This window comes from Nomascus leucogenys, chromosome 11 (genome assembly GCF_006542625.1).
Source record: "Nomascus leucogenys isolate Asia chromosome 11, Asia_NLE_v1, whole genome shotgun sequence".
Taxonomy (NCBI): domain Eukaryota; kingdom Metazoa; phylum Chordata; class Mammalia; order Primates; family Hylobatidae; genus Nomascus; species Nomascus leucogenys.
The window spans coordinates 18234043-18254139 of record NC_044391.1 but is presented as its reverse complement, the minus strand read 5'-3'; the positions used below and the strand labels follow the sequence as shown (position 1 = coordinate 18254139).

General features: G+C 36.0%; 1 protein-coding gene across 3 annotated transcripts in view; it reads right to left on the bottom strand.

Moving 5' to 3' along the window:
* Positions 1–20097, bottom strand: part of RUNDC3B (RUN domain containing 3B) — a 199541-nt gene that overhangs the window by 18740 nt on the left and 160704 nt on the right. For 2 of the 3 annotated variants that reach the window (XM_003252340.4, XM_003252338.4), the window contains one exon: positions 2508–2654. The exons of the other annotated variant lie outside the window; for it this stretch is intronic. In XM_003252340.4, coding sequence (XP_003252388.1) covers positions 2508–2654 — 147 coding nt within the window. The remainder of the gene's footprint in view (positions 1–2507; positions 2655–20097) is intronic. 3 annotated transcript variants of the gene reach the window in all.

Here is a 20097-nt window from a genome sequence, read left to right as displayed (position 1 = left end):
AGGGTCAGTTTCTTTCTCCAGATTGTCAAGAGAGCTAATGTTCCTTATTAAAAAGGTTTTAGCCACCTCCTTCATAATTTGTAGTTTCTCAATAAATGTCCGTTGAACTTACTTAAGATACTGGTCAAATCAAAAGGAGCCAGTGATCAGGTAGTTCAAGAGCCTCGGCTTATATTAAAAGTTTGAAGAGAGAAAAAACTGGATCCTGATGAAAAGCTGTGATTGGTTTCAAACATGATTTTTATGGTGAACTCCTCTATTCTGAAAATCCAAAGCCTCCATTTCATATGCGACAGTTGGATTTATTTATTCAGAACAACTGGGCATGAATTGTTCACTTTAATTTTACATAAGGTTCAGAAAGTTTAGAAGTTAGGTGGGTATACACTCTCCAAACAAGGAAGATACAGGATTACATTAGAGTAGAAACATAAGACTTTATAGAGTATAAATATTTACTGAGAAGCTAGCTATTAAATGCTAGCAACTTATTACCTCGCTTGATCCTTATAATTCTGTTAGGTATTATCCCTAGTATTACATGTGCAGAAAGAAAGGGCAAGGAGAGGAAGTATTGTTCAGTGTTACACAGTAAGTAAGTAGCAGAGATTACTTACCAGTCCTGACTTTAAACTCTACATAAAGTGATCTCTGTACAACACCCTAGCTGCATACTTTTTTGTTTGGGGATAGCAGTTTTGAGACAGGGCCATACTAAAACAATACCAACATCTGAGGACAGGCCAGATTAAAGAATGATGCTAGGATGCCCCTTCTTAAGCTGGTGGAATAACTGAGTCAAGAAGTATAAAATCTAGATCCATGCTAAACAGATGAACAGGAAGTTTCCTTGCCTTCTTTTCTGAGACCACAATTACCTTATCTGCTGCTATAATACTTTGTAAAAACCAGCCATTATTGCAGATGCAGAAGTAAATTAAAAATAAATCTTCCACTTTAGACTTCTTACTGGCTCCTCAATAGATAACTCTGTAGATAGGAAGTGTACACATCTTCTGGCTAAAATATTTTACCTCTATCTAGTGTGACAATGTGGATATTACAATAAAAAGGCATAGTCTTTTAACTTATCAGGATTTAATGTTATACTATTTTTGCATTTAAAAAACAGGAGCATCTTATATGTCATATATAGATAAGGTAAGTGTACCAAGTATTGCAACAAATTTAATTTTTCAATCATAAATTAAAAATAGAAATAAAATAAATTCTTCATTAATTAAACCCACAGGAAGGTAAAATTATATACCAGGATGAGATATATTCTAGTTATTAATAACTTTCATAAGGGCATATAAGGGAACTAGATCCCAATTTTTGAAATATCAAAAGTCAGTACCTTGAATCATACTAAGAAGTATGGTTTAGTAGATGTTGAAGAGATTCTACTGATTTATTCTGCAAATAATGTGTTCATCTTTTCCTACTTATCTCTAATAATCAATGAAACAAGAAAAAGCATTGAAGTCTCCAGTACTTGTTTTTAATAACAAATAGTCAAATTTACTTTGAACTCTGCCTTTGATAGACAAAACACATCACAGAGTAAAGCAGGTGGAAATTGTACTAAAATATTCCTTGTAGAAATATCTGGCTACTAATAACCTAGTGAAAGGTACCCAAACAAGCACACATAGATATGTGACTCTAACAGGGAAATTTACAAGCAAGGACTCTAAAAGAGTAGAGAAAGAAACAAAAAGAGATAGGAAAAAGGGAGAAAAGAGGAAAGACAAACTAGAGAAAATACGAGAAACGAGAGAAAGAGAGGGAAGGGAAAAAATCAAACAGAAGGGGATGAGAGAGAGAGATATCAGGAAAAACAGAAAATTAGCTTAAGATAGAAAAATAAAAATGGTGAAAAAATGATTAAGGTGGAAAAGTGGCTAAAAGCCAAAAGAGGGTAATACAACTTACAAGTTTCAAGATGAAGATTACCTACAGGAAAACAGACTAAGACTGCAGCTCTCTCAACATTAGGATACTGTAACTAAATGAAATAGTCCTGAACATTGGGGACAAAGAAATAAGAAAAAGATCTTGTGGCCCATAGGTGAAGTGATTATATCTTCTACAGTTTCTAAAAATCAGATTTATTGAAAATGAATAGAACTCTTCAGACCCACTGGGAACAAGTAAATATCTTCTATTCCTTCAAATTGTGTTTTATGACAAGTGGGAAAATTAGTCCTAAGGCAAATACCACGCCAATGATAGAATTCAAAAATAGATGGCTCATTAAACACAAGCTCATAGATTTAACTGAAGGACTGGCTGAAGATTCAACTAAAGGAAAAGTAGACAGCTGGTACAATATGGCATAAGAATTTCTCAGATAATCTAACCTTACCAAAGTAGTCCTAAATCTTGTCTTTGCTCTAAGATAATAATAAGTTCAGAAAGAATAACTGAGAAACCAAAGCAGATAGCCATATGTTTTGGTACAACTAACTATTAATTAGTTGGAAAAAAAGTATTACACTTACTCATACCACTGTTTATTGTGTTTTCGGTAAAGCAACGTATCCAAGGCAACAGCATTGACATCCAGAGCTCCTGGGGAAGGCCACTGGTTGGTGAGATGGGCAGTTAACTCTTGTCTCGATCTTAAATCATTATTCTTTAGCACAGTCCTGTGAATATTAAGATGGTGAGTGCTTTTGTCTTCACTGTTCTACAATGGCAGAGGAACCTAATGGTATCAATTTAGGCCCCCAAAATTTATCTTATAAAATTGGTTTGTTAATAGATTGTGAACAGAACTATAGCAAGGATGGTTGGGACAATGACTGTTCTTTCTCCTGCAATATGTGTTCTTCATTTTTTTCCCCGCTGGTTACAACAAATCACTACTTGTGAAATTTAGACTTACTATCTTTTCACATTATTACTAAAGTACTAAAAGACCCAAGTAGCATTTTATATCTTAATTAAAAGGAAGTGATATCTTAAAGATACAGGTTATCAAGCCAATTAAAATATTTAATAAGTAAAGATTCCATGTGTATGATTTCCTAGCTTCAAAACTCAGACACAATCTATGAAGGTATTTTAATTCAAGTAAAGGAAAAGCGATTAAAATGAAAAAAAAAACTGACTGCAAAAAAAAAAAAATCCATGAGATTCTCATAACTATTTTTCCTTTTCTTTTTAACACACTGTTGCTGTTTTGAATCCCATCTGTTTTTGATGGAAGTGACTACTGATAAATCTTCATGAAAATGATTAAATCAATGACAACTACACTGAGCAGTATAATCCACTGTAAATGTTTTAACTACAGAATGAAGCCATTATAATAATCCATGGTTTTAATTTTTATAGAACTGTTACTTGCTTATATCAACTTAGAAAAGAATTTGCTTTTTGCCAAAATTTCAGACTTCAAAAACCAACTATCATTGTCACAGGATTAATTCAACATTTAAGTTGATGGTTAAAAAAGAATTTAAAAGCAAAGGTCTTACTCTACCTCTAAAAGGCCTTAAAGTACCATTTAGGTAACCTGCATCCTCCAACAGGAGTCCATGGCTTTAGTGTGCTAATGTTCTGAGCCATCAATTCAGAAGCAGGGAAGTAATATGTGCCTGCCACTAACTTCCGCAGATAAAAGTCCTGTTGTGGGTAACAGAGAGGCGAGTCAGTGAGGTAAGGGCAGCACAATACTGCACTAAAGAAAATCTGCCCGGCCGCCCCCATCTGGGAAGAAGTGAGGAGCGCCTCTGCCCGGCCGCCCCTATCTGGGAAGAAGTGAGGAGCGCCTCTGCCCGGCCCCCTCTGGAAGGAGCGCCTCTGCCGGCCGCCCCGTCTGGGAAGAAGTGAGCGCCTCTGCCCGGCCGCCCCGTCTGGGAAGAAGTGAGGAGCGCCTCTGCCCGGCCGCCCCGTCTGGGAAGAAGTGAGGAGCGCCTCTGCCCGGCCCCCCGTCTGGGAAGAAGTGAGGAGTGCCTCTGCGCGGCCACCCCGTCTGGGAAGTGAGGAGCGCCTCTGCCCGGCCGCCCCGTCTGGGATGTGGGGAGTGCCTCTGCCCGGCCGCCCCATCTGGGAGGTCTACCACAGAGGCCAGAAGCAATGTGGGGGCTGGACGTGGTGGCTCACGCCTGTAGTCCCAGCACTCTGGGGGGCCAAGGCGGGTTGATCACTTGAGGCTATAGGAGTTCAAGACCAGCCTGGCCAACATGGTGAAACATATGAAAAATACAACAGACAAACCAACCAACCAACCCAGCGACAACAAAACAGGTCTACCCTGGAGTCACACTCTAATTTTTTCTATTTTCCTCCCTTTCTGATCCTTTATCCTACTTTCTTTTTCTTCCTCTTCCTTCTCCTTCTTCTTTGTCAAATAGAGGATTGGGTTATTATCATTGATCCATACAAAGTCCCTCTCTCATTTATTTTCTTTAATTCCCACTCCCCATTTCTATTCCCCGTCTTCCCATGTGCAACCTTCCTAATATGTTTGATATACATCTTTTTGTTTGTGTGTATTTTTAGAAAATGTTTATTGTTTTGTGTGCAAAAAAAAATTAATAAAAAAAAATAAAGAAAATCAGCCTGCACGCCACCCCTGGCTGTTTACAATGATACTAATGGAATATCTATATTTTGTATGTCTCTAACAGGCTACAGATGGATATTTCTGATTTTGTGGGGTACCTGTGTGCACTGAAAAATACTTGTTCCACTATGTCCACAAGGAAACATTATCTGATGTAAACACTAGATTCTGTCTCAGGATGGAATACTAAAATAGGCCAAAGTTAGTGAGAATGTATCCCATTAAGATATGATTTTAGCCTAGTGGCCACAATTTCATTTCAGTGGAAAAGAAATTTTTAAAAGGACTTTTAAAGTACTTAAACATTTTTTAAAAAATGAAAACAGTAAAGCTTTACAAAGAAAGTGACTGGGAAAATTTTAAGACTGACAGGAAAATCATGCAAAACAAAAATAGGAATTATTGGCCAGAGAATCTATTATGATAAACCACCATTATTTTGGATTCTCTTAGGTTTTTCTCTATCATATATTCCCTTTCTTGAGGGAATCTAGTGAACATTACTGGAAAACTCAATTTCAGTGTCATAATTGGCTTACAGGAAATATTCAGGCAGAATGTGAGAAAAGCAAAGGTGCATCTGTGAGGAAATGGCACTGGTAGAACACAGTTAATAATAGTAATTGAACAACCTCCAATTTAGAATATATTCTTTCTGGAAAGTGAAAAGTTTTATACCTCATTAAATGGAAAAGAGAACTGAAGTTCCACAACTGTTTTTATATAATTGTTGTCCACGGAGATTTTTGCCTAATGACAAATTAAGGTACTGTCTTTAGACCTTTGTCCTTAGAAATGCTAATGATGTTTTCTATGAGCAGCTGCCTGGTCCTCTGAAACAGGAGATAAAAGATCTCAGCTAATGGAATAGGCATAGTTTTCCTCCCACACAGCATCTATTTCCCATCTTTTGTAGGAATGTGGAGACAATAAATCCTGGCACTTGCTCTGCCACTATGAAGAGGAAGGGTTCCTGGAGAATCCTTGTTTAAGGCCATTTCTTTCATCACTCAAGTACACTGTGGGACAGGCAAGTGAATTAAATTAAGTTGAGAACCTCATCCTTGTATTTTTGAATCTTGACTAGAGTCTGTTCAGAGTAATAAATAAACAGAGCAGTTTATTCACTTTAGTGGTGGGTCCCTGAACAGAATGTACCAGCAAAGAGACATTACTGCAGTTCCTGCTTCCAGCCCTCTGGGGTAGCTCAGTCTCCTTCTTTCTAAGCCTATTTATCCAGTCTTTCTATCCATTCTGTGAGTTGCTGATCTCTTTATAATGAATTCTATTTGTGCACAAGAATTGATTGTGGTTGTTTGCAACCAAAGAATCCTATCACGTACCCTAGAACAAGTGAAATATACCCAGTTAATATCAAAATCTACTCAAAGGTCATCCAATTAATGTTAATATGAATAATAATGATATTTTTCTTAATTGGCCAAGCTTAAAAATGGTTTCAACTTGTTACTCAATAATTTCTATTATTTAATGGTATTAAATCAGTGATAAAGGTGAAAATGTGTGACATTTAATAACTTTAATTAAAACTCTAACCAATGCTGAAATTAGTCTGCTATCTAAAAACTGAATTATTTTATATGTGATAGATTCTATTTATCACTTATCTATAAGTCAATTTCTCATTCCCTCATTAAGACAATGATTCTATAGAAGGTACACTGAAGGAAAATTGTTTAATTTATTATGAAAGTAGTAAGAGTAGAATTATCACAGCTAATTTTCAGAACTTCCCCGTGGTATCTACCTCTAAATTTCCAGATAGATAATTTCTCTTTAGATTCTCAATAGGAATTATTTAGGAATTTGGCTTCTCAAAATAACATAATTTAATTTTATTACTGCAATGACTCAAAACCATTAAAGAAAGGATCGCTTTATATGGATTTTAAGCTACATATAATCCCAATCAGGCCTAACTATGAGGCAGGTTCCGACACTTGTAAAGCTTAAATACAGCAACTGAGACAGCAAGTTGCAAGGCTACTCTATTAGGGAAAAATATTTAAAACTCAGGTTTACTTATATACTGAAAGTATGATCATCTCCTTGTGTTTGCTCTCCCAGCATTAACTATATCCTTATTATTATTCAGAAGATCCAAATTCCATCCATCTTCCAAGGTTCTTTTGGTTTTCTACCTCATTCGAAAAGATCTTCAGACTATTTCTGTTCACAGTGATACAACTTGTATTGCTTTGTGGTGAGTCTCATACAGTTTAATAATCAATTATTTAAAAATTTTAATGTTTATGGATCTTCTACTTTGATTATAAGCTACTTGGGAACAGTAGCTTTGTTTCATATTTATTCACTGTAAATGGTTATCATAATATTGGACATATTGCTGAATCTCCTCAACATACAATTCACATGACCACTAAATGAAAACTTTTCCAGCTTGAGGCCTTATATGGATTCTTGCTGATTTCTCATATACTACCTCATAACAAAAAGTAAAGTTTTAAACTAAAAATTTAGATTAAATCTGCAAAATATTCACAGACAGCATTTTCATGAAAATCGAAAAAAATATATTCACGACAATCGAAAAAAATATATTCACAACTAATGACAAGTAAATGTATTAGGCAGTGGAGGACACACTTAAAATACGTGAAGAAGCAATCATCTAAAAATCTTTGAGATTGTTGTGTTTTTCATGAGAAACATCCTCATAGAAGAGGGAGTATAGAAAGCACAATTTAAATTCTCCTTCCTTATTATACTCTACCACTTCTAATAATTGGCTTCTAGATCCTTGAGGAATCCCTATCTTGCTTTTGCATAAAGATCTTTTACTCTGCAGATAAAAATCTGTCATTTGAAAGTAAAGTTTGATTTCTTATATGTAATTATGTTGAAGTATGTGTCAGTTTATCAATTGACTATTTCATGTGATCTATAAATATATCCTCAATTTTTTGACCTGAATGTGTCTTTGATGGATATATGTAAATTCAAAATACTGTGGATTTATAAACGCAAAACTTCTCAAGTGAAAAATGGAGTCTAGCTCTCCTGCAAAATTGTTAGAAACAAAACTATAGTTTTGAGTTAAGGTTCAAAGAGCTGTTTTATTTTTCAAAGGAAAAATAGTTCCACATCTTAAGCAAGCCCTTCTGGGAATGACAGAAAAAGTCAATAAATACAATTTATTCTGTGGAACCTAGCTAACCCCTGAAAAGTTCCTATATCTTCTAAATATCTAATTTGTAACTATGTATAAATATGTATTTTGTCACTGACACTTTATTCTTTTTAGATTTATAATTTTTCTTATGTTTTTTAAACATTTTTATTTTATTTTATTTTATTCATTATTTATTTTGAGTAGGGTCTCAATCTGTCACCCAGGGTGAAGTGCAGTGATACGATCATGGCTCTCTGCAGCCTCAGACTCCTGGGGTCAAGTGATCCTCCCACCTCCATCTCCCAAATAGCTGGGACTACAGGTGTGTACCACCACTCTTTGCTGAGGCGGGGTCTCCCTATGTTGCCCAGGCTGGTCTCAAACTCCTGGGATCAGGTGGCGCGCCTACCTAGGCCTCCTAAAGTGCTGGGATTACAGGCGTGAGCCACTATGCCTTGCCTTAATTTGTATTTTTAATTTTTGTGGGTTCATAATAGGTGTGTATATTTATGAGTTACATGAGATATTTTGACAGAGGCATGTAATAATCACACCAGGGTAAATGGGGAATCCATCACCTCAAGCATTTAACCTTTGTGTTACAAACAATCTGATAATACTCTTTTGGTTATTTTTAAATGTATAATTAAATTACTTTTGACTACAGTCACTCTCTTGTGCCAGCAAACACTAGGTCTTATTCTTTCTAATTTTTTTTTGTATCCATTTACCCACTTTCCCTCCCTCATAAGACTCGTATGATTATTGTTAATTTATCTTTTATTTTTTTTGAGACAGGGTGTTGCTCTGTCACCCAGGCTGGGGTGCAGTAGCACAATCACGGCTCATTGCAGCCTCAACCTCTCAGTCTCAAGTGATCCTTCCACCTCTCAGCCTCCCAGTAGCTGGACTACAAGCACGCAACCACCATGACCAGCTAAGTTTTGTATCTTTTATAGAGACCCAGGTTTTGCCCTGTTGTCCAGGCTGGTCTCAAACTCTTGGGCTCAAGTGATCCGCCAACCTTGGCCTCCCAAGGTGCTGGGATTACAGGTGTGAGCCACTGCAGCCGGCCTATTAGTTTATCTTGACTAAGTACAGAGCAATACAATGCAATACAATATAATGCAATACGATAAGACTCTGGATTAATTATAAACACCAAGGACTTTTCATTATGGACGCTTTATATCGTTTCAGGAGGAAATTATTTTCTCATTGTTTTTGAAAAAACAAATTCAGCAAAAATGCAGTTATTTACTGTCTCTTTCAAAAACAGCTTTCCATATCTCACTTGTTCATTATGTAATTTGCTAAAATTCAATTTGTGAAGATTTATCACATGACTTTGAGGCATCAAGAAGGGTATATTTACCTCTCTCCTCTAATAATGAAGGGTGTTTTACAGAAATATTAATTTTTTTTGAAACAGAGTCTTGCTCTGTTGCCGAGGGAGGGCAGTGGCACCATCTCAGTTCACTGCAACCTCCGCCTCCCGGGTTCAAGCAATTCTCCTGCCTCAGCCTCCCAAGTAGCTGGGACTACAGGTATGTGCCACAACACCCAGCTAATTTTTTTTTTCTTTTGTATTTTTACTAGAGACAGGGTTTCACCATGTTGGCCGGGCTGGTCTCAAAATTCTAGTCTCAAGTGATCCACCTGCTTCAGCCTCCCAAAGTGTTGAGATTACAGTTGTGAGCCACCACGCCCAACCGGAATATTAATTTTTTAAATAGAGGCTCATCCCAGGTAAAAATGGAACAGTCCCAGTAAAAGTTATTTCAGTTTTCCCAGAAAAACGATTTGCTTCGAATAGTAATTGACTTAAAATTTTATCTCACTGGTCTTCCTCACATGATGTTTTGCATCCATGTTTCTGTATGTGCTATTCTCTGTACCCAGAATACCCTTTCTTTCTTCCTATCCCTTGGTCACATGGGGAACTCCTGAAAAACCCTGCTCAAATATCAACTTCTTAGTGATGGTTTCCCTGGATCATCATTAGTGTGCTACTTCTATAGTGGATGCACAAGTTAAGCATTCCTAATTTGAAAATCCAAAATGCTCCAGAATCCACAACTTTCTCAGAAGCAATGTGACACCACAGTGAAAAATTCCACACCTGACCTCATGTGAAGTGTTGCAATTAAAACACACTCAAAATTTTGTATCATGCACAAAATTATTAAAAATATTGTATAAATTATCTTCAGACTTCTGTGTATAAGGTGTACACAAAACATAAATGAATTTTGGCTGGGTACAGTGGCTCACACCTGTAATCTCAGCACTTTGGGAGGATCGCTTGAGCCCAAATTTCAAGACCAGCCTGGACAACACAGTGAGACCCTATCTATACAAAAAAGTTTTAAAAATTAGCTGGGCAAGGTGGTACATGCCTGTAGTCCTAGCTACTCGAAAGGCTGAGGTGGGAGGATCACTTAAGCCTGGAGGTCAAGGCTGCAGTGAACCGTGATTGTGCCACTGCACTCCAGCCTGGATGACAGAGGCCCTGTCTCAAAAAAAAAAAAAAAAACAAAAAAGAAAAGAAAAGTGGAGAAATGAGGATGTTTGTACACTGTTGGTGGGAATGTAAATTAGTACATTCATTATGGAAAACTGCATGGTGGTTCCTCAAAAAACTGAAAATAGAATTACCATATGATCCAGCCATCCCACTTCTGGGTACCTGAATGATTTGAAATCAGTGTGTTGAAGAGATTCTGCACAATTATGTCCATTGCGGCACTATTCACAACAGCCAAGTTATGGAATAAACTTAAGTGCCCATCAATAATGAGTGAACAAAGAAAATGTGGTACGAGGTTTTCTAAAAGATCTAGAAATCCATATTCTAGACTTTGATAGTAATACTTAGCCAATTCAAAGTTATTCTCTTGTTCATTTATTTGATTCTTTTTCTTGTGGCACCAGGCTTGAGGGTTATCCTCTCCCCTTTACTTTGCTTCTTCCTCACCCCAGGCGCTGTGCCAATGCTCATGATGTAGTTATACTTTCAGCTGTTGGACATGTATAAGGATCTAACCCCCGAAATCTAAGGATGTAACATCTGTGGTTCCAAGTATTCCAATGCAACTCCAAAGGTCCATGACCTGAAGTAATTTTTAATTTTGATAAGACAATATATTTAAAGCCCTTGGGCTATGAGGAAAGTTTTGAAAGTGTGAGTGAGCAATTTTGATGCTAGAAAAATTCCAAGCATCAGCAACATAGCAAATTGTTGTAATTTTCCACTTACCACTTATTGTCTTATTTGTATACTTTTTTTTTTTTTTTTTGCGACGGAGTCTCGCTCTGTCACCCAGGCTGGAGTGCAGTGGCACGATCTTGGCTTGCTGCAACTTCCGCCTTCCGGGTTCAAGTGATTCTCTTGCCTCAGCCTCCTGAGTTGCTGGAACTACAGGCACATGCCACCATGCCCAGCTAATTTTTGTACTTTTAGTAGAGACGGGATTTCACCATGTTGGCCAGGATGGTCTTGATCTCTTGACCTCGTGATCCACCCGCCTCAGCCTCCCAAAGTGCTGGGATTACAAGTGTGAACCACCACGCCCGGCCTTGTGTAATTCTTACGATGTACTCCAGTATTGCTTGTGAGTACTTAAATGTGCTCCAGTACTATTTGTGACACGGCACACTGAGAAAATCATAGGCTATCAATCTTCATGAAAATAACTATAGTAATACAGAATTTCATGTTAATGGAAAGAATACCTAGGTAGCAATTACCGAAGGTCAAAGAAAGGGAAAGTCACCAAAGATAAAGGTGTTACATATATTCTAACCCCTGACTCCCTTAGGAAAAGCAGGAAAACAGAACCTCCTACCTCCAGCTTCTCTTTACTACTTTGGAAGAGGTATCTGACAGATGCTATCTGTTTATTGTTGGTCCTTGCCCTCTACTCAACATAAACTCTATAAGGGTAGGAACTATATGTTTAATTCATTCTTGAATCACCAGCACCTAGAACTGGGCCTGACTTACCATACTTTCTCAATAAATATCTGTTAATAAGACAATATCAGAGAACTTACAAAAGCAATTTAATACCAAGAGGAGTAAAGAGAATTTCTTCTTCTTTATTCATTTAAAGCTTCCTGGAATTGGAAAATGCATATATTGAATATCCTAAGTTCTTCATAATTAATATTAAAATGTTCTTCATTCATGTGTTATTTTCTTTTTTAACTTTAGACATAGTCATGGGATAAAGATTTACTTTATATAACTTTACAATTATTTCCCTTTAAAGAAAACACATTGAAAGAAGCAACCTTAAAAGGAGACAGATGTCCAAAAATTATAAGTTATTTACCTATTTACCAATGAAATATTCTTGCCCAAAAAGTTAAACCTAAATCTAACCTAAGTCTCTGAAAGCGGCAATGGTTTTCAACCCTGGCTGCACTTTAGAACTTGACACTATCCTTTAAGAAGAAACAGACATTAATGAGTAATTTAGAACTTAAAAAAAATCAAGTGACTCAATTGCTTTCCCCATTTTAAAATGTAAAATAAACCCTGGCTCCTTAGAGGAGTGAATGATGCAGGTGTGGGGCACTAAATATACAAGATGGGCTTGGGATATCTTGTGCTAGAAAGTAAGAGTTATCAAAAACAAATGGTTCATATTAGAAGGACACAAGATTCAACATGAAGGAGCCTCAGTTAGACAAAAATGGGGCAATTTGAGCATCAAAAATAAAAAGAAATGTGAGTGATAGAAGCACAATAAAAACATTTCTACTATAATGCAGGAACAAACAAAACCAACAAGAAGTGTTTTGCAATATCATACAGAAAATGGGTGGCCTATGGGGAGGTCAGGATCAGAAGATGACAATTCAAAACCTAATCATCTTTCTAACTAGAACACATAGGAAAACAATAACAATCCTAATAAAATTACATACTCAATTTAAAAGGTATGTTAAATTCCTATATAGAAAAGAAATATTGCAATAAATCTAGATTTCAACAACAACACACTGAAAGCCTTTGACAGAAGAGAGTAAGGAAGGGTTGAGGATGCTGGGGTTGAGCCTTGCCATGAAGGCAAGGGAAAAATGCACAAAGATGGAGTAAATACAGAGCAAGCACCTCCAAGTCTTAGCTAAATGAAACCAGTGGAATGCAAGGTGATAATTTACAATGAGAGACTGCCATCTGTTGGTGGCTTGTAGTATTTGACTGTATTCGTGTATTTTGCATTCAGCTGGTGGTGTCACTTGTTGAGACACATTAACCTATGAATCAAGGGATTTCCTTGCTACACTGACATCATCCATTTATTTATATATCTTGTGTAATTTAATTCACACTGTAAAAGAAGTCTAACTGTAACAAGTTCAAAATAATAAAAGAAGGAAAAATAAGAAACAAAAATCATCATCTCATTAGAAACCATTAAAAAGAAGCAGGACATCAGTGTCTTGCTCTAAAACTTAACAATATTCCATAAGAACTGAATTTCAGGGCAACCACCAAAAAACCCTGAGGAGGGAAAGTTCTTCTTTATAGTTAATTCCAGACAATAAGTATGAAATGACTAACAGGTGGGAAATCACCCTTTACAAACCCTAATTAATCATTGCTTTAGGCAATGCTCACCCAATTAAGCCATTAAATGAAAGGCTGACAGGAACTTTTACATAGGAGAAACGAGGCTGTCACCACCTGAATCCACTGCCTCATCTTATAATCACTAAAAGTGGGACAACCGGTGTGCTTCACAATATGATACAATGTGAAGTCCACAGCATCATCTATAAAATGCTCCTGCTAAAAAAATTTAAACTTAAATTTAACCTAGCCCCATAGAGCAGCAGTTCTCAGCCCTGACTGCCCATCAGAAACACCCAGAAACCCATCAGAAACTACTTTAAAAGTTTAATTTTATAGTACTCACATTAAAGAGAAACAGAAATTTTAATGTACTTATTTAACCAAATCTATTCAGGATATTATTTTATGATGCAGTCTATATATAAAGTTATTCATATTTTATATTCTTTAAACTCTGCTCCTTTACAGCTATGTCCCCAACCTTTTCTGTTACTGTCACAAAATTACATCTTTATACACTTTGTGCCCCCAAACATAAACTAATACTACCTTTAAACACATTAGGCCCATAAATTATGTAGAAAACAAAATGTGGAGTTACAAACCAAATTAGCTTTTAGACTAATAATTGTTTTCATTAAATGTATTAGTCTCTTAAGAGAAAACAAAAGTTGAGTTATGAACCATTGTCACAATACTACAAGATTTTATAATTATCCATGGTATAATCTTTATTGATATATTTATTTCTTCATACAGCTGTAAATTACTGTCTGGTGTTCTTTAATTTTACCTTGCAGGACTCCCTCTTGCAAGGCAGGTCTAGTAGTAATGAATTTCTTCAGCTTATATTTATCCAGGAACACCTTAACTTCTCTCTCATTTTTGAAGGGCAGTTTTGCTGGCTATCCGAAACATGGTTGACAGTTTTTTTCTTTTAGCACATTGAAAAATTTACCCACTGCCTTCTGGCCTCCAGAATTTCTTTCTTTTTAAAATTTTTGTTGGTACAGAGTAGATGTTATGTTTTCATGGGGTACATGAGACATTTTGATACAAGCACACATTGTGTAATAATCACATCATGAAGAGTAGGGCCATCCCCTTAAACTTTTATCCTTTGTGTTACCAGCAATCCAATTTTACTTTTAGTTATTTTTAAATACAAGATTATTATTGACTATAATCTGTTGTACTATCAAATACTAGATCTTATTCATTCTAATTATTTTTGTTGTACCCATTAACCATCCCTACTTCCACCCCCAACCCCCCTCACTACTCTTCCCAGGCTCTGATAAACATCTTCCTACTCCCTATGTCCATTAGTTCAATTGTTTTGATTTTTATATACCAAAAATATGTGATAACATGGAATATTTTTCTTTCTCTGCCTGGCTTATTTTACTTAACACAGTGACCTCCAATTCCATCGATGTTGTTGCAAATAACAGGATCTCATTCTTTTTTATGGCTGAATAGTACTCCATTATGTATAAGTACCACATTTTCTTTATCCATTCATCTGTGTATGGGCACTTAGGTTGCTTCCAATCTTGGCTATTGTAAATCATGAGGCAAAAACATGGGAGTGTAGATATTTCTTCAATATACTGATTGCCTTTCTTTTGGGTATATATCAAGGGGTGGGATTGCTGGATCATATGGGGTAACATTATTTATTTTTATTTATTTATTGTTTTGGAGACAAAGTCTCACTCTGACACTCAGGCTGGAGTGCAGTGGCATGATCTCGGCTCACTGCAACCTCTGCCTCCCAAGTTGAAGCAGTTCTCCCTACCTCAGCCTCCCGAGTAGCTGGGACTACAGGCATCCGCCACCATGCCTATTTTTTTTTTTTTTTTTTGTATTTTTAGTAGAGACGGGGTTTCCCCGTGTTGGCCAGGCTGGTCTCAAACTCCTGACCTCAGGTGATCCACTTGCCTTGGACTCCTAAAGTGTTGGGATTACAGGCGTGAGCCACCATGCCCAGCCATTATTTTTAATTTCTTGAGGAACCTCCAAACTGTTCTTCATAGTGGTTGTACTAATTTACATTCCCACCAACAGTGTACAAGGGTTTAGTTTACTCCACATCTTTGTCAGCATTTGTTATTGCCTATCTTTTGGATAGAAGCCATTTTAACTGGGGTGAGATGATATCTCATTGTAATTTTGATTTGCATTTCTCTGATGATCAGTGATGTTGAGCACCTTTTCATACGCCTTTTGCCATTTGTATGTCTTCTTTTGAGAAATATCAATTCAAATCTTTTGCCCACTTTTTAATCAGATAATTTGATTTTTTTCCTATTGAGTTGTTTGAATTCCTTATATTCTGATTATTAATCCCTTGTCGGATGGATAGCTTGCAAATATTTTCTTCCACTATGTGGGGTTGTGTCTTTACTTTGTTGATTGTTTTCTTTGCTATGCAGAGGCTTTTTAACTTGATGTGATCTCATTTGTCCATTTTTGCTTTGGTTGCCTATGCTTGTGGGACACTATTATTCAAGAAGTTTTTGCCCAGACCAATGTCCTGGAGAGTGTCTTCAAAGTTTTCCTGTAGTAGCTTCATAGTTTGAGGTCTTAGTTATTTAAGTCTTTGACTGATTTTGATTTGATTTTTGTATATGGTGAGAGATACAGGTCTAGTTTCATTCTTCAGTATATGGATATCTGGTTTATTTATAGAAAACACTGTCCTTTTCCCCAGTGTATATGTTTGGCAACTTTGTCAAAAATAGATCACTGTAGGTATGTGGATTTGTTTCTTGGTTGTCTATTATATTCCATTGGTCTACACTTTTTTAATGTCAATACCATGCTTTTTTGGTTATGATAGCTCTGTAGTATAATCTGGTCAGGTAATGTGATTCTTCCAGTGTTCTTTTTGTTCAAGATAGCTTTAGCTATTCTGGGTCCTTTGTGGTTCCATAAAAATGTTAGGATTTTTTTTTCTATTTCTATAAAGACTCTCATTGGTATTTTGATAGGAATTGCATTGAATCTGTAGATTTCTTTGGGTACTGTGGACATTTTAATAATATTGATTCTCCTAATCCATGAACATGGAATCTCTTTCTATTTTTTGGTGTCCTCTTCAATTTCTTTCATTAGTGTTTTACAGGGTTTATTTTTTATTTTTTAGATAGAGTCTGGCTCTGTCATCAGGCTGGAGTGCAGTGGCATGATCTCAACTTACTGAACCCTCCGCCTCCTGGGTTCAAGCAATTCTCCTGCTTCAGCCTCCTGAGTAGCTAGGACTACAGGCATGTGTCACCACTCCCAGCTAATTTTTGTATTTTCAGTAGAGATGGGGTTTCACCATGTTGGCCAGGATGATCTTGATCTCTTGACCTCGTGATCCACCCGCCTCGGGCTCCCAAAGTGCTGGGATTACAGGCGTAAGCCACTGTGCCTGGCCTGTTTTACAGTTTTTATTGTAGAGAACTTTCACTTCCTTGGGTAATTCCTAGGTATTTAACTTATGGCTATTGTAAATGGGATTACATTTCTTTATTTCATTTTTAGATAATTCATTGTTGGCATATAGAAATGCTCCCAATTTTTGTATGTTGATTTTGTATCCTGCAACTTTACTGAATTTGTTTATGAGTTTTAATAGTTTTTTGGTGGAGTCTTTAGTTTTTCCAAATATAAGATCATATCATCTGCAAAAAGGATAATTGGACCTTTTTCTTTCCAACTTGGATGACCTTTGTTTCCTTCCCTTCTCTGATTGCTCTAGCTAGGACTTCCAGTGCTATTATTGAATGACAGCAGTGAAAGTAAATATCCATGTGTGCTCCAGATCTTACAGAAAAGGTTTTCACTTTTCCCCCATTCAGCAGGATACTAGCTGTGGATCTGTTGTATATAGCTTTTATTATTTTGAGGTATGCTCCTTCTCAAAAAAAACTCAGTTTTTGAGTTTTTTAAATCATGAAGGAATGTTGAATGTTATCGAATGCTTTTTCAGCAATGATTGAAATGATCATATGGTTTTTAATCCTTCATTCTGTTCATATGATGTATCACACTGATTGCTTTGCATATGTTCAACCATCCTTATATCCCTGAGATAAATCCCACTTGGTCATGATGAATGATCTTTTTAGTGTGTTGTTGAATTTGGTTTGCTAGTATACTTTTGAGGATTTCTGTATCAATATTCTTCACAGACATTGGCCTGTAGTTTCCTTTTTTTGATATATCTTTGTCTGGTGTTGGTATCACAGAATGAATTTGGAAGTATTCCTTCCTCCTCTATATTTTGAAATAGTCTGAGTAGGATTGGTATTAGTTCTTCTTTAAATGTTTGGTGGAATTTAGCAGTGAAGCCATTGGGTCGTTGGGTTTTCCTTACTAAAAGACTTTTTATTATGGTTTAAATCTAATTACTAGTTATTGGTCTGTTCAGGTTTTGGATTTCTTCATGGTTCAATAATGGTAGGTTGTATGTGACTAGGAATTTATCCATTTCCTCTAGATTTTCCAATTTATTGACATAGAGTTGTTAATAATAGCCACTAATGATCCTTTGAATTTCTGCAGAATCAGTTGTAATGTCTTCTCTTTTTAATCTCTGATTTTATTTATTTGGGTCTTCTCCCTTTTTTCTTCATTAGTCTGGCAAGGGTTTGTCCATTTTGTTTATCTTTTTAAAACAACTTTTTCTTTCACCAATCTTTTGTATAGTTTTCATTTCATTTCAATTTCATTTATTCTGCACTTTATTATTTCTTTTCTTCCATCAATTTTGGTTTGCTTTTGCCTTTCTAGTTCTTCAAGATGCATCATTAAGTTATTTATTTGAAGTTTTTCTTCTTTTTTGATATAGGAACTTGTAGCTATGAAGTTCCCTCGTAGGACTGCTTTCAGTGTATCCCATAGGTTTTGATATCTTGTGCTTCCATTAACATTTGTTTCAATAAACTTTTTCATTTCCTTCTTAATTTCTTCCTGACCCACTGGTCATTCAGGAGTACATTAATTTCCATGTGTTTGTACAGTTTGCAAAAATTTCTCATTATTGATTTCTAGTTATATTCCATTGTGGTTAGAGAAGATGCTTGATATTATTTCAATTTTTTGAATATTTTAAGACTTGTGACTTAACATAGGGTGTATCCTTGAGAACGATCCATGTGCTAAGGAAAAGAATACGTATTCTCTAGCCATTGGATGAAGTGTTGTGTAAATATCTATGAGATCCATTTGGTCTATAGTGCAGATTACATCCAGTGTTTCTTTGTTGATTTTGTATCTGAAAGATCTGTCCGATGCTGAAGATGGGGTTAAAGTCTCCAGCTATTATTGTATTCAGATCTCTCTGTTTAGCTCTAATAATATTTGCTTTACATATCTGAGTGCTCCAGTGTTGGCTGCATGTATATTTACAAATATTATAGCCCCTGACTGAATTGGCCTCTTTATCATTAAGGACTTTCTTTCTCGTTTCTTATAGTTTGGATTGGAATCTATTTTGTCTGATATAAGTACAGCTACTCCTGCTCTTTTTTCAGTTTCCATTTGCTTGGACTATCTCTTTCCATCCCTTAATTTTCATTCTGTGTGTATCTTTATAGGTAAAGTGTGTTTCTTATACATAACAGATCTTTGGGTCTTGTTTTTTCATCCACTAAGCGACTCTATGTCTTTTCGTTGGAGAGTTTAGTCTCTTTACATTCAAAGTTGTTATCTATCAGAAGGGGATTACTCCTGTCATTTTGTTGTTTTCTGGTTGCTTTGTGGTCTTTTCTTTCTTCTTTCCATCCTTCCTGTATTCCTTTTTGTGAAAGTGATTTTCTCTGGTGTTATGGTTTGATTTCTTGCATTTTATTTTTTGTGTATCTGTTTTATGTTTTTCAATTTGTAGTTACCATCAGGCTTCCAAATTCTGTCTTGTAACCTATTATTTTAAACTGATGACATTCATTACATAAACACACACACACACACACACAAGCAAAAACTAATAAACACTCTACACTTTAACTGTATCCCCCTGCTTTTTACATTTTTGTTTCTCTTTATGTCTTACTGTACTATGTCTTGAAAAATTCTTGTAGTTATTTTTTATTGGTTCATCATTTAGTCTTTTTACTTAAGAGTGGTTTGCATACCACAGTTATAGTACTATAATAGTCTGTGTTTTTCTGTGGCTATTACCAGTGAGTTTTATACCTTCTGATAATTTCCTCTTACTCATTAACATCCTTTTCATGAAGATTGAAGATCTCCCTCTAGCATTTGTGGTAGGACAGGTCTGGTGTTAGTGAAATCCCTCAGCTTTTGTGTGTCTGGGAAAGTCTATTTCTCCTTCATGTTTGAAGGATATTTTCATTGGATATACTATTTTAGGATAAGTTTTTTCTTTCAGTACTTTAAATATGTGATGCCACTCTCTTCTGACCTGTAAGATTTCCACTGAGAAGTCTGCTGCCAGACATATTGGAGCTCTTTGGATGTTATTTGTTCCTTTTTTCTTACTGCTTTTAGGACCCTTTCTTTATCCTTGACCTTTGCAAGTTTATTAAACGCCTCAAAGTAGTCTTCTTTGCGTTAAATCTGCCTGGTGTTCTATAACCTTCCTGTATTTGAATATTGATATCTTTCTCCAGGTTTGGGATGTTCTCTGTTATTACCCCTTTAAATAAACTTTCTAACCCAATCTCTCTGTCTACCTCCTCTTCAAGGTGAATGACTTAGATTTGCCCTTTTGAGGCTATTTGCTAAGTCTTGCAGGTGTGCTTTATTATTTTTCTATTTTTT